The sequence below is a fragment of the Alligator mississippiensis genome, chromosome 9 (assembly GCF_030867095.1).
Source record: "Alligator mississippiensis isolate rAllMis1 chromosome 9, rAllMis1, whole genome shotgun sequence".
In the NCBI taxonomy this organism is placed as follows: domain Eukaryota; kingdom Metazoa; phylum Chordata; order Crocodylia; family Alligatoridae; genus Alligator; species Alligator mississippiensis.
The window spans coordinates 41585510-41600611 of NC_081832.1; the positions used below are offsets into that span (position 1 = coordinate 41585510).

Consider the following 15102-nt stretch of genomic DNA (forward strand, 5'->3'; position numbering starts at 1 on the left):
ATCTCTATTATTATACCCTCCTCCTAAAGCACACATTTTCAATGGACTGCTATTTTGAAGGAATTCTACAATTTATTAAGTAAGAACTGACTCCCGATATTGCTCCTATTATCCCTCGTTTGTTTAAATGAGAAATTAACGCTCTCCCTTACCTATCTCCTCTGTTGATGGAACATGGTTAATGTAATCGATATAGTCCTGTTTGCAAAAATCAGTACCTCCTGCACCATAAACGAAACGGAAGAAGACTTGGAAAAACTATAACACATGAAGATTAGCCAGTCGGAACAGATGAGGACCTATTCCTAGAGAACAAAGGGGGAAGAGCCCACTCAACCCTTACCTGATCGGCGCCTTCCAAGTCGGCGGGCGCATGAGAGTCGGTGAGAAGATCCCGCTCCTTCCCGGAGCCCGTCACGACGCAGCCCCCCTGCTGCGGAGGGCAGGGCACGAGGGGCCTCAGAAACCGGAAGTCGCTGCTCCCCGACCCCGTGCTCAAGCACACTTCGTACCGGTAACTCCTGGACAGGGTGCCGGTCCCCGACACATCCACCCAGTCTCTCGGCAAGTTGCCGTCGCCATACAACGTGCCGGGAGCACTGGTGTACTGCTCCCCGCCCCCTCTCCTCCGGCACACCTTGACCAGGACAAATGTCACGACGGAGAGCAGGAAGAGGAAGGACACGAGGCACAGGGAGACGGTTAGGTACATGGTTAAAGCGCCTGTGTCGGCCCCTTCGGCGGCGGCGGCGGCGGCATCAGCGGACTGCAGGTAGGCGTCGGAAAAGCCGTCCACGAGCAGGATGTTGAGGGTGGCGGAGGAGGACAGGGGCGACTCCCCGCTGTCCCTGACGAGCACAATGAGCCTGTGCTTCACCGTGTCGCGCTCCGTCAGCGGCCGGCTCGTCCTGACTTCGCCGCTGTGCAGCGCCACGGCGAAGAGCCCCGGCTCCGTGGCGCGGAGCAGCTGGTAGGACAGCCAGGCGTTCTGCCCCGCGTCCGCGTCCACCGCCACCACCTTGGTCACCAGGTAGCCCGGCTCGGCCGAGCGCGGCACCAGCTCGCTCCACGCCGCCGTGCTGTTCTGCAGCGGGTGCAGCACGAAGGGCGCGTTGTCGTTCTCGTCCAGCACCACGACGCGCACCACGGCCTCGGAGCTGAGCGCCGGGGACCCGGCGTCCGTCGCTCTCACGCCCACCTCCAGCTGCCTCGTCTGCTCGTAGTCCAGGGAGCGCAGCGCGTACACGCTGCCGTCGGCCGAGTTCACCGCCACGTAGGCGAGCACGGGCAGGGCCCCGGCGCCGGCGCCGGCGGGCACGAGCGAGTAGGTCACTCGGGCGTTGTGCTCCGCGTCCGCGTCGGCGGCGCGCACTGTGCCGATGGCCGTGCCGGGCGCCGTGTTCTCCCGCACGTGCATGGTGTAGGCCGCCTGGCTGAACACGGGCGCGTTGTCGTTGATGTCGGACACTCTCACCCTGATCCTCTGCTCGGCGGACAGGCTGGGGGCGCCCTGGTCCCGCGCCACGATCGTGATGTTGTACTCCGACACGCTCTCGCGGTCCAGCGCCCGCTCCGTGACCAGCGCGTACGAGTCCCGGAACGTCGCCTTCAGGGAGAAGGGCAGCGCGTCCTCTATGGAGCAGGCTGCCCTCCCGTTGTCCCCGGAGTCGCGGTCCCTGACGCTGAGCAGGGCCACCACCGTCTCGGGGGGCGCGTCCTCGGGGATGGGGCTGATGAGGGATGTCAGGGTCACCTCTGGCGCGTTGTCGTTCACATCCACCACCTCCACCAGGACTTTGCAGTGCGCCGACAGCCCCCCGCCGTCTGCTGCCTCTATGTAGAGCTCATAGGTCTCCCTCATTTCGAAATCCAGTTCCCCTGACAGCCGAATTTCCCCTGAGACTGCGGTCACACGGAATTGTTTGCTACTTTCCCTGGATTTCTGGCTGAAGGAGTAGGAGATCTCCCCGTTCATTCCCTCGTCCAAGTCGGTGGCAGAAACAGTGACAACAAGGTAATTTCTGGGGCTGTTTTCCAGAACCTGCGCTTTATAACTTGCCCGGGAGAAAACGGGCAGGTTGTCGTTGGCATCGAGGACGAGGACGCGGATTTGCGCAGTGCCGGACCTCGGTGGGGAGCCGCCGTCCAGGGCAGTGAGTAACAAACTAAGCTCTGGCTGTTGCTCTCGGTCCAGGGCTTGGTCCAGCACTAGCTCCGCATGCCTCGTGCCGTCGCTCTGTTCCTCCATATGTATATGGAAATGCCCATTGGAGCTAAGGCTGTAGCTTTGGAGGCTGTTGTTTCCCACATCCAAATCCCAAGCGCTCTCTAGTGGAAACCGTGACCCAGGAGGGGTCGTTTCGAGAATTTTAAAGACGAATTCTGCTCTGGAAAAAAACGGAAAATGATCGTTTATGTCAGTAACGCGCACCTCGGCCCGGTATGATTGCAAGGGATTCTCCAGGACTAGCTCAAAGGGAACAAGACAGGGCTCCGTCTGCCCGCACAGTTCCTCTCGGTCCAGTTTCTCTTTGATAAGCAAGTCCCCAGTCTTGCCATTCAGCTGGAAATGCCGGCTCGCGGCGTCCGACACCAGGCGGGCCCTGCGAGCAGACAGGCTCCTGGGCTCCAGCCCCACATCCTTTGCCACATTAGCCACGAAGGACCCGCTCTCCATTTCCTCCGGCACCGAGTACCGCACCGTCTCCGAGCCGATCGCCCCCACGCACAGGAGCAGAAGGAGAGACGCGGCTTGCCTGCTCCGCTTTGTTCTGCTCCCGGTGTCAGCCATCGTCTCTGCAGGAGTCGGCACGGGTCGATCTGGAAGAAATATCGCTAGTCCCGATTCATCCCACCAGCCCGATCTGCTAAGGGTTCGCTTGAGCTGCCAGAGGGTGAGTTGTGCCGATGTCTCCTGTGATATTCTCAAAGGCAAGAGGCAAGACAGCCGCTCTTCTGCTCCCGGTTCCTAGAGACATTGTTTGCTGCCGGAGAGCCGGGACTTCAGCTAGTGCAGGTCATGCTTTCTTCGTATTAGTCAACAGCGCCACCAAGCGACAGGACGTTATGCTCGTTGCTGTTCGATTTTTAAAAAGTGTGTTAAATAATCTTTTTTAAAGCATAATGGTCACGGGACAGCTTCCTAAACCAAAGTATGCGTGTTTGTACCTACGTTGTTATAGATACTTGAATAAGAAATAGATGCAAGCGACAGGATACATTTATTTCAGTTTTATCATTTTATGTCTCGAAAACGTGGGGTCTAATATGAAATGATAAGGAGAAAATTGGAAGAATTAACTCAAAATTTAGCTCCAAAATATGGTTTAAATTTCATTTTTAGAAATTATTTAAAATCCAATGGTGCCCATTACCTTTATAGAAGCTTCCCAGAAAAGCAACTGTTAATGCCGGAGATAGAAAGGTTGGATACTTAAAACAGACTCTGGATTATAAATTTCCCTAACATAGCACGTGTAGAAAATCTTTATATGACTGTTAGTCCAGGTGTATCTATGTGAAAATGTATAACAGGCAGTATAACCTTTTTAGTTCTAAATTCCTTATATTGGTTTCTCCTATCATTGGAGAATAGGTGTTTTCAAGATGAAAACTTTTCAGCAATCAATGCATCAATTATTGTTAATAGGCTGCAGATAATTATTTCGAAAAGGTTGCTGCTTTTATTCTCTTTGATATCCCCGATGGTATCATGCCATTTTGTGGTGAGGCACAGCATATCCATCGTCTCTTGTTTCTTGTTTTATTCACATACTCGAGAGAGTACATGTAACGTGAGTGACAAGCAAATGGGGGATATTTTACAAGACTATTTCATGCAGTAATTTTCCGGCCTTTCTCATTGAGGTCACGATTGACCTACTTTATATTCTGGTTTAGAAGTCTTTCCCGTATATTAAATACCAATCTCCAGACATTTGAGGTGCATCCTCTTTGTGCTACCCATTACTCCACATTTGGAGAAACTGATTCTTTAACCAAGATCCCACTACTTGTATTACAGCACCGGGTCAGTTTTTAGATATCGGTTAAAATGACGGCTTAATCCACACTACACGAAGAGGGACACGTCAGCGAAGGTTACAGTTTCCTAAGGAGTTTCACAATCTGCATCCAATGCCCTCTTAGATATCCAAGTGGAGTTCCAAAATCTATCCGATCACATGGTGGTGTGATATTAAAGCTATAGGATCTACTCCATCTCACTTGAAACTCAGCCCTGGCATGGTCCATTTCCTTACAAGCTTTCAGAAGTAAAGGGCAGGGCTGCACAGAGAAACAAGTTTCCGATAGGAGAGGAGGAGAAACTCAGACACAGTAAACTGCTCTGTCCCCGCTGCCTCAAACTGGTAGCATGGAGGAGCATGGGCCGGAGCCTGCGGGAGAGCCGAAAGCATTGCTGAGAAACAGGGCTGATTAAGGACGGCTACATTAATTCCAGTCGAGGAGGAAGACCCCACAGTTCACGGTGCGTTTGAATCTCGCAGGATAAGGTGTAGACCGCTAACTTTCAGGAACGCTGCTTGAAATGTCAGGCTCCCGCCTTCAGCTCTGCTCGTCAAGATTCATGGGATTCTCTCATTCTTGGACCAAGCCTGTGGGGCAGAACTGTGCCCAAGCAACCAGGTCGCTGGGTATGGTACCTGCGATCTTCCCTTTTTGTCTGTGACCCGCGGTGAATTAGTGATTTTCTGAAGCCAAAATGCTGTTTCATTTCCACAGGAGGAACAAAAACATGTAATGTACACAAGGCTTATCCCGAACAGCCCTCTTCATTCTAAGTCAGGCCCATGTTTCAGTCGGTTTCCCCAGAATGGATCCCGAACCTCTATTGCCTTATGGAAAACAATTCTTCTCATTTAGGTACCATTCCTTTTTTCTTTTCATATTATTTTCTTTACTTTTTAAAATACGGCCTGCACTTTTTAACATCGTTTTTGAAAAGAATAATAGTTCATCAGTCACCAGGCAGTTCAGCCATATTCCTCAGTGAGCTTCTCACTATTGTTCCTCATCTAGCTCTCAAGTGTTTGCGGGGAAATAACTTCTCAATCTATAGTAATTCTTCCCTCTTTTTGTTCTCCTCCCACTAAATGAACACATGCATACACGCAACATCCCAATGATTACCTCAAAATCCAGTCTCCCTCACTTAGAAATCAGAGGAAAGTGGAGCTGAAAAGGACCTTCAGAGATCGTTTTGTCCATCCAATTGACGGAGGCAGGAACATCCCTATCCAGACCATCCTATAAATATCCATTTTCTAATTTTCTCACAAAACTACTATTAAAGCTGTCAGGACAAAAGGCAAACCCCTTTAACCTGCCACATGTAAAACAGAGAGACCACTGCAGCAAATAAGCTGCTTCTTTAAAATGTTACGAAAACACACTCAAGAAATACCAGGTAGACGGTCACACCCGGGCTCCAAAGGAAGGCACCCACCCTCCACTCAGTCAATATTTAACTGACCATAAGGTAAAATTCCTCCCTGGTTTCCAGTTTGAAAATTGATCTCTCACTCAGCGGGAAGGCAAAGCCCTTTCGCAGCAGCCTCCTACATTACGTCCCAGCAGGAGCAGTGGCATACCCCGGTAAAAATCGCCCGCCTTGGTGGAAGTAAACACCCAATGCCTCTGAGAAAGTCTTAAAGATTCTGCGTGTTTGTGGCAGAGGTGATATTCCGCCGCAGCCGCATGCATCAGTCAGCAGAGCCTAGAAGCATGGGAAATGCCCATAAAAGGGCATCCGGCATGGCCTTGCTCAGATCATACCCAATTAGTGGCTGTCCAACCTCTTCTTGAACACCCCTAGTGATGGAAACTCCGCAATTTGCTTAGGCAACCTATTCCATTGTTCTAACTGTGGAGAATGTTTTCTTGATAGCCAGTCTGGACGTACTTTGCTGAAACTTTAAGCCATGGGATCATGTCCCAGTCTCAGAAGCAAAATAGAAAGGGTTTCTTCCACTCCTTTGTGCCAGCTCTTCAAATACTTGAAGATTGCTACCGTGTCCCTTCTGAAGTGCATTTCCCACAACCTGAACATGTTACCTCTTTCAGCTTCTCCTCATATGACCTGCTTTCCAAGTCCTTTATCATCTCTGGGCCCTCTCTTAACTTCCCCACGTCCTTTTTTCAAATGTTGAGTCCAAAATTACATACAGTACTCTAGATGACACCTAACCAGGGCCGAGTAGAGAGGCAATAACATTTCCTGTTTCTTCCACCTAATGCTTCTATTGATGCATCCCAAAATTGCGTTTGCTTTTTGTGCAGCTGCATCACACTTCAGACCCATATTGAAAACATGTTTTACCCAGATTCCCAGGTCCTTTTCCATTGTACTGCCATCAAGCCAGATCTTACTCATTTTGTATTTACATTTTTTTATTAGTCTCCCCAGGGAGAAGCACCTTGAATTTCTCAGCATTCAACTTCATCCTCTCGGATGTGGTCCAGTTTCCAATCTGTTGTGATCCTTCTGTTTTTAACACAGGAGGTTCAGGCCCTTTCAGTCTTTACAACCAATAATTAAAATCAGTAAGTCAGAAAAAAAATAAATTAGAGACAAAGATACCGATGGGGCACAGTTTGTGAACTATCCTATTCTTTCTCTCCTTCCTTAATTGAAGAAACAAGGTGCACACTAAAGTATGAAAACCCCACCCACTGGAAGTATATTGGAAAGTTGAGGGGGAAGACTTGGGTTAGCCTCCCATGTATCAAACAAGCACAATTAACCTTTGCTTCATTGTGTCCTGATCTGTATTGGCCATGTGATTCTGACGGCCTTTCTGAAGCCTCATGGTGAGAGATCTGGGTCTGTGGCCTTGAGCAGCTTTTTGGAAAGCACGGCATGGGCATCAAGTAGCATGGTTTGGCAGTGTGGGGCACTGGGTGGCTTAAGATGGATGTGTTGTTCTGCAGAGGGTGTAACAAAATAGCACATTATTATTTTTGTCTATTACCTTAACAGGCATGACTGCCCTCAAGCAGAGTGCAGGGACCCATTCTCTGCTGCTCAAAGAGGACCTGGAAAATCCCCTCCAGAATTGCCAACCATAAATAAATCTGGCAAAACATGGCTCCAGGCAAATCATTAAAACAATCACGATGAAAAAGACAGTAAAGAAACTTTAGCATCAATAAAAATATTAAGCAGCTACAGCTGGGAGAGACAGAGAAAAGGAGCATCACCTGGTGTCTGCGTGGGAGCAGAGCACCCTGTAGGGAGTGTTTTCAGCCATGAGCTGTTGCTTTTGCATCCGTTTGCTTTTAATAGTGCTGGGCCTCAGGTAGGGTTCCCTTGGGGTGTATGCTGTGATAAGGGTGGGTAAGCCTCAACGAGATAAGAACGAGTGAGGGCTGGGGTGCAGCAGGACGTAGGGTGCAGTTGTGGCCATCAAGGTATGGAGCGTGTAGGTGGGCAGCACAGTGTAAAACTATCTCTACACTCAATCTAGGTTTCCAACCCCCCCAAAATTACTTTTCACTGTCAATTTTACTGAAAAACTACTTTTATTTTATTGTATGTATTTTGTTTACTAGTCTTACTATGGCAGATGTTTAATACCTACATCTGAATGCAGCCCTTGAACCTGGGTCCCAGCAGGAGAGCAGGGCTTGGCAGAAGAGTTACATTTACATTATGGAAAACCTAGAAGAAAAAGTGTCTTAAAAATTTACTCTTGGTTAAAAGCTTGCAGATTGTCATTAAAAACAATTGGGCTGGCAACCATGCCCTGCTCATTTACCCTACTCCAAGGGATTGCAGCCAATACATCCGACCCACTATGAGCTCAGAGGTACTATGAATATGGCAGTCTGGCATAGTGCTCTGACGCGAAACCGGTGGTTTGTGTTTCATTACAACCAGGTTATCATTTCTCTGGAGATAAATAAATATATGCTTTGTTAGTAAATTGAAGGAGGGACAGGAGGATCATTAATATCTGGCCCTTCCAACGTTATTGTCTCCCGTGTAATGGTGGGAAAACCGAAATCTACTGCATTAGGATAAATCATGGGATGTTGTTTTCCGTGTGTTCAATGGATCCCCGGTCACAAAGGAATGCTAATTCCAAAGTTTGGTTCTAGGGAAAAAGGAAGATAGCCTGGAGGGTAGAAACCCTCTCTTCAGTTGCCCCCGGAATCATGCCCTCTGACAACGAATATGGTCATCACCGAGTTCTGCGAGGAAGTTTAAGAGAACATCTCCAAGGATGTGGTGGCCTACATCCACTACTTTCAGATTTGCATTCTGCAGCTCAGCCTGTCGATGACTTCATATTAAAATCTTTAATTACGATAGTCTAGTCGATTCTTACGCGGGAAGTTGTATTATTTGGATGTTGTGGAAAAACCAACAATAACAACAATCATTTCATAGAAATTCCAACTCCCTTCCCCTTCATTGAATCTAACAGAGTCAATGCACTATGTGGGAGATTTTTGTAGGTAAGGAAACCTTTGTATACCCAGATGATGTACTATGCGTTACAAGTTTCCAAAATGTAAGTGAGAGCCTAGAAAGGAAATTACAAAGAGTCTATTGCAAATTCCAGACCCAGTTCTGACAGCTATGTCGTGATGGAAGTCTCTCCTTTGTTGTACCGCTGTCCTTTCGACTTGCCTTTTAATAACTCATTTCGAGTGGTATGGTGTAAACTGGATAGCCACAGGCACCAGAAATTCGGAGAAAAAGAGAGGATGTTTCTTTCCAAAAGACAATAGTTCTAAAATATATATAAACAGATTAAATAAATAAGTTTGGATTCTTCTCTCCTGGTGGCTACCGAAACCACCCTACTCTCTGATCTAAACAGAGTATGGAGGGTAAAAACCCTCAGTCTGATAGGTTCTCTACCAAATAGTAAAGAATTCTCATAAAATAAGAAGTTAACGCTCTAAAATCTTGGGAGACAAATTTTGAGCCTGTCGGGTAAAGTTATTGACAGCTAGATCCGAAGTCGAGGCGACGGGAATACGGCGGGCACAGAATGGGAAGCCATCGTGGAAAGAGATGCCATTTCCTATTGGCTCATGGAAGGACTCCGAAAAGTATGTCCACGCAGAGCTGTGCTTAGCGGCGATACTCCCTAGCAGGAAACAGCGCTATGCCCTAAATGCTGGAATTGCTTTGTGCCAGTAGCCAGCGTTTTGCGGAGAAGACGTTTAGACCTGGATAAGCGACCAAGCTCCCAATCAAGTGTAAATCTAGGACGAAAATAAACTGCGATGTACAGAGCGAGAAAGCGAAAGCATTTCCGAACAACCAGCCACAGTTCCACCCAACTGAAGTCTTATAGCTCACAGTTCATGACTAGGCGCTACAGAGCGAGAGTAGATCTTTCAAGTCATGAACCAAAAAGTGACAAAGCCATAAGGGAAATACAGAGTGCCCGAGGGGACTGACATAAAAAGAATGGGGCTGAGGAGGGGAGCGTAACCGGGGTACAGAAAATTCAATGTTAGTCAACTAAGCCCGGTATCAGTATGAGAAGACTTCCGATTGCTTGCTTACGTTATAATACGGGTTAGGTAGTTGCAGAAGCTGCTGGAAGCGTTAGATTTTTCGTGCTAGTATTACATCTCAGGACAAAATCGTTATGCTGACTAAACCTACAACCCCGTCGATATCCTGAAATTAGTGGTAAAAGAAAATTTGTTTCACTTTTCTTGAAGCATTCTTTGGTCCACTGAAGTCCCCAGTATCATTTTTAATTGTTTTTTAACTAGGTATGCAATGCCACAACACATTTGTGCTCGAACGCCTGCAAAGAAGAATCCAGTCCAACTATTTCAGTTGGTCTACTAAAAGATACCAGATTTACGCAAAGAATCTTGTCTGCCTATGTCCTTAGACCAACACGGCCACAACCTACACCCCTGAAACATAAAGGAAGTTCTTTTAATCGTAACATTCGCTGGAACTGCTGGGAGTTTACAGGCATAGTTGGTCTGGGCAACAGACTCGGAATGAGCACGTGTCACATATCGGCATGTAGAGTGAGACAGTAGGTGGGAAGAACGTGATCTTGGACGGCGTAAGAAGGAATCACCCAAGAACATGGCTTTGCACAGGATGGACGCAAACATGGGAGTGAGCCATGAGAAAGAGAAAGTCAAAGGGAAGGAGTGGGAAAGACACTGTCCTCTCATTGCTGAAAACTGTAAACAAACCGACTTCCTAGTAAATGTAAAAAATATATTAGGTGCTTAAAATATCAAATTAAAAAAAATCTCTAATATTATACACAACTCTTAAAGAACAAAGTTGCAATTGACTGCTGTTTTGAAAGAATTCTACAACATATTAAATAATAACTGACTCTGGATATTGCTCCTATCATCTCTCATTCGCTTATATGAGAAATTAACGGTCTCCGTTACGTATCTCATCTGTTGGTTGCCCATGGTTAATGTAATCAATACAGTCCCGTTTGAAAGAATCAGTAACTACTGCACCATAAACGAAACAAAGTAGACTTAGAAAAACGATAACACATGAAGATTCGCCAGTCGAAACAGATGAGGACCTCTTCATAGAGAATAAAGGGGGAAGAGCCCACTCAGCCCTTACCTGATCGGCGCCTTCCAAGTCGGCGGGCGCATGAGAGTCGGTGAGAAGATCCCGCTCCTTCCCGGAGCCCGTCACGACGCAGCCCCCCTGCTGCGGAGGGCAGGGCACGAGGGGCCTCAGAAACCGGAAGTCGCTGCTCCCCGACCCCGTGCTCAAGCACACTTCGTACCGGTAACTCCTGGACAGGGTGCCGGTCCCCGACACATCCACCCAGTCTCTCGGCAAGTTGCCGTCGCCATACAACGTGCCGGGAGCACTGGTGTACTGCTCCCCGCCCCCTCTCCTCCGGCACACCTTGACCAGGACAAATGTCACGACGGAGAGCAGGAAGAGGAAGGACACGAGGCACAGGGAGACGGTTAGGTACATGGTTAAAGCGCCTGTGTCGGCCCCTTCGGCGGCGGCGGCGGCGGCATCAGCGGACTGCAGGTAGGCGTCGGAAAAGCCGTCCACGAGCAGGATGTTGAGGGTGGCGGAGGAGGACAGGGGCGACTCCCCGCTGTCCCTGACGAGCACAATGAGCCTGTGCTTCACCGTGTCGCGCTCCGTCAGCGGCCGGCTCGTCCTGACTTCGCCGCTGTGCAGCGCCACGGCGAAGAGCCCCGGCTCCGTGGCGCGGAGCAGCTGGTAGGACAGCCAGGCGTTCTGCCCCGCGTCCGCGTCCACCGCCACCACCTTGGTCACCAGGTAGCCCGGCTCGGCCGAGCGCGGCACCAGCTCGCTCCACGCCGCCGTGCTGTTCTGCAGCGGGTGCAGCACGAAGGGCGCGTTGTCGTTCTCGTCCAGCACCACGACGCGCACCACGGCCTCGGAGCTGAGCGCCGGGGACCCGGCGTCCGTCGCTCTCACGCCCACCTCCAGCTGCCTCGTCTGCTCGTAGTCCAGGGAGCGCAGCGCGTACACGCTGCCGTCGGCCGAGTTCACCGCCACGTAGGCGAGCACGGGCAGGGCCCCGGCGCCGGCGCCGGCGGGCACGAGCGAGTAGGTCACTCGGGCGTTGTGCTCCGCGTCCGCGTCGGCGGCGCGCACTGTGCCGATGGCCGTGCCGGGCGCCGTGTTCTCCCGCACGTGCATGGTGTAGGCCGCCTGGCTGAACACGGGCGCGTTGTCGTTGATGTCGGACACTCTCACCCTGATCCTCTGCTCGGCGGACAGGCTGGGGGCGCCCTGGTCCCGCGCCACGATCGTGATGTTGTACTCCGACACGCTCTCGCGGTCCAGCGCCCGCTCCGTGACCAGCGCGTACGAGTCCCGGAACGTCGCCTTCAGGGAGAAGGGCAGCGCGTCCTCTATGGAGCAGGCTGCCCTCCCGTTGTCCCCGGAGTCGCGGTCCCTGACGCTGAGCAGGGCCACCACCGTCTCGGGGGGCGCGTCCTCGGGGATGGGGCTGATGAGGGATGTCAGGGTCACCTCTGGCGCGTTGTCGTTCACGTCCACCACCTCCACCAGGACTTTGCAGTGCGCCGACAGCCCCCCGCCGTCCGTGGCCTGGATGTACAGCTCGTAGGTCTCCCTCGTTTCGAAATCCAGTTCTTCCAGAAGCCGAATTTCCCCCGAGACTGCGTTGATCTGCAACGCTTTGCTGCTTTCCATGGTTTGCTGGCTGAAGGAGTAGGAGATCTCCCCGTTCGTTCCCTCGTCCAAGTCGGTGGCAGAAACACCAACAACCAGGTAATCTCTGGGGCTGTTTTCCGGGACCTGGGCTTTGTAAGTGGCCCGGGAGAAAACGGGAGGGTTGTCGTTGATATCGAGGACGAGGACGCGGATTTGGGCAGTGCCGGACCTCGGCGGGGAGCCGCCGTCCAGGGCAGTGAGTAGCAAACTAAGCTCTGGCTGTTGCTCTCGGTCCAGGGCTTGGTCCAGCACTAGCTCCGCATGTCTCGTGCCGTCGCTCTGTTCCTCCATATGTATATGGAAATGCCCACTGGAGCTAAGGCTGTAGCTTTGGAGGCTGTTGTTTCCCACGTCTAAATCCTGAGCCCTCTCCAGGGGAAACCGGGACCCAGCAAAGGCCGTTTCAGAGATTCTGAAGACGAGTTCTTCTCTTTTAAAAATTGGGGAATGATCGTTTATGTCGGTAACGCGCACCTCGGCCCGGTATGATTGCAAGGGATTCTCCAGGACTAGCTCAAAGCGAACAAGACAGGGCTCCGTCTGCCCGCACAGTTCCTCTCGGTCCAGTTTCTCTTTGATAAGCAAGTCCCCAGTCTTGCCATTCAGCTGGAAATGCCGGCTCGCGGCGTCCGACACCAGGCGGGCCCTGCGAGCAGACAGGCTCCTGGGCTCCAGCCCCACATCCTTTGCCACATTAGCCACGAAGGACCCGCTCTCCATTTCCTCCGGCACCGAGTACCGCACCGTCTCCGAGCCGATCGCCCCCACGCACAGGAGCAGAAGGAGAGACGCGGCTTGCCTGCTCCGCTTTGTTCTGCTCCCGGTGTCCGCCATTGTGTCTGCAGGAGGCGGCGCGGGTCGATCCGGAAGAAATATCGCTAGTCCCGATTCATCCCACCAGCCCGATCTGCTAAGGGTTCGCTCGAGCTGCCAGAGGGTGAGTTGTGCCGATGTCTCCTGTGATATTCTCAAAGGCAAGAGAGGAGACGGCCTCTCTGCTTCTCCCGGTTCCTAGAGACAGTGTTTTCCTGCCGGAGAGCCGAGACTTCAGCTAGTGAAGGTCACGCTTTCCTCGTATTAGTCAACAGCGCCACCAAGCGACAGGACGTTATGCTAGTTGCTGTTCGAATTTTAAAAAGTGTATAAAATAATGTGTTTCAAAGCGTAATGGTCACAGGACAGCTACCTGAACCAAATTATGCGTGTTTGTAGCTATTTTTATGTATTTGCTTGCATAAAATGTAGCTGCAAGCGACAGGATTACTAATATTTCACTTGTATATGAGGAATATTTGGGACCAAATGTGAATTGTGAATGAGAATACTCGAAGAATTACACTTAGACCCCACCTATATTCTTTTAATGTGAAAGTTACCTTTACAGAAGCTGCCTATAAAAGCGACTTCTGGTGCCGGGTGATATAAAACCTTGGATTTGTAAAACAGATGTTGGATAATTATGTTCCCTAAAATAGCAAAAGTAGAAAATCTTTGGCTGACTTTTCCTCCACGTTCATTCGTATGAAAATTTATAACAGGCATTATTACCATTTCTGTCTATATTTTCTATTTTTGTTTTCTGCTATTATTTGGGAAATAGGTTATCGAAGATGAAACCCTTCAATATTTAATCCATACATTAAAGTTAATAAACTAGAGATAATTAATGCGGAAATGTCGCTATTTTTATGCTCTTTGATATCTGTGATGGTATTATGACATTTTGGGAGGAAGCACAGAATATCCAACCTGTGTTGCTTCTTGTTGGTTGATTCGTACATATGAGAAACTATATGTAAGGTGAGTTACAAGCAAACAGGGGATATAGCAGAAGAATCTCTGTCACTCTCTATACATTTGAGCTGCTGCTGCTTTGTTTGTGCTACCCATTCCTCCACACTTAGAAAAACTCATCCTTTAAACAAGATCCAAATACTTGTATTACATCATCGGGTATGATTTTAGATATCGGCTAAAATGACAGCTTAATGCTTACTACACAGGGAGGGATGCTTCCGCGCAGGTATTCTAGCTAAGAAGAAACAGAAGAAGACTGTTAACAGGAAGTATGAGACAACGACATTCAGTATGGATTCTCAAAGAGTGGAAATGATAATGCACCTATTCCATTATGTGTCGTAGGTGGAAAAGCATTAACCAATTCTGGAATGAAACTTGACAATTTGAAGAGGCATTTGGAGCAATGACATGCTTACCTCAAGAATAAACCTACTGAATACTTCCAACGACTTAAATCGGCAATGAAAACTCAACAAAAACTTGCTTTGCAGATGTAGCAGAGAACACGGAATGTGACATCCACAATATTACTAAGCTTCTTTTAGAACATCTGGATAAGCTTGAGGCCAATTTTATTGAATATTTTCCATATGAAGATGATGTTCGGGTTCGATTTTTGTGGGTAATGGATCTGCTCATTCTCTCTGGCAGTGAAACAAATAAGCTGTCACTTTCAGTCTCGGAGGAGGATAGTCTCTTTGAATTAGCAAGGATCCGACATTGAAAGTATTCAAGTTTGCCTTTGGATACCTTCTGGCTTAAAGTAAAGACAGAATATGAACAATTTAGAGCGAAAAAGCTATTAAGAAACTAGTACCTTTTTCTTCCACATATCTTTGTGAGCAAGCCTTCTCTGCCATGGCAACTATAAAAACGAAGGAATGAAACCGTCTTCAACTAGAAGCACGACTCGAAGCAGCTCTTCCAGTCGCTATTTCAAACATTACCCCAAGAACTGACATGCTTGCCAATAAAATGCAAGCACAGGCTTTTCACTAATGACTAAATTATCTCATTTCTTCTAATAGAATTTTTTTTTTTTACAATTATAGCAATAAAACTTATTCTCAACAAAATTATTG

The 15102-nt window shown here is 49.1% G+C and overlaps 2 protein-coding genes across 2 annotated transcripts; both read right to left on the reverse strand.

Annotated features, from left to right (window-relative positions):
• Positions 1 to 259: 259 nt before the first annotated feature.
• LOC132252467 (protocadherin beta-16-like) lies at positions 260 to 3236 on the reverse strand. The gene has a single exon (XM_059733375.1). It carries the CDS (start codon positions 2789 to 2791, stop codon positions 275 to 277), a length of 2517 nt encoding a protein of 838 aa, XP_059589358.1. The 5' UTR covers positions 2792 to 3236; the 3' UTR covers positions 260 to 274.
• A 7148-nt stretch (positions 3237 to 10384) lies between these two features.
• On the reverse strand, positions 10385 to 13266 carry LOC132252468 (protocadherin beta-16-like). The gene has a single exon (XM_059733376.1). It carries the CDS (start codon positions 13052 to 13054, stop codon positions 10400 to 10402), a length of 2655 nt encoding a protein of 884 aa, XP_059589359.1. The 5' UTR covers positions 13055 to 13266; the 3' UTR covers positions 10385 to 10399.
• Between the last annotated feature and the right edge of the window lie 1836 nt (positions 13267 to 15102).

Excerpts from the sequence above, each read along its gene's own strand:
- LOC132252468 (XM_059733376.1), bottom strand. The coding sequence starts at position 13,054 with ATGGCGGACACCGGGAGCAGAACAAAGCGGAGCAGGCAAGCCGCGTCT.
- LOC132252467 (XM_059733375.1), bottom strand. The coding sequence starts at position 2,791 with ATGGCTGACACCGGGAGCAGAACAAAGCGGAGCAGGCAAGCCGCGTCT.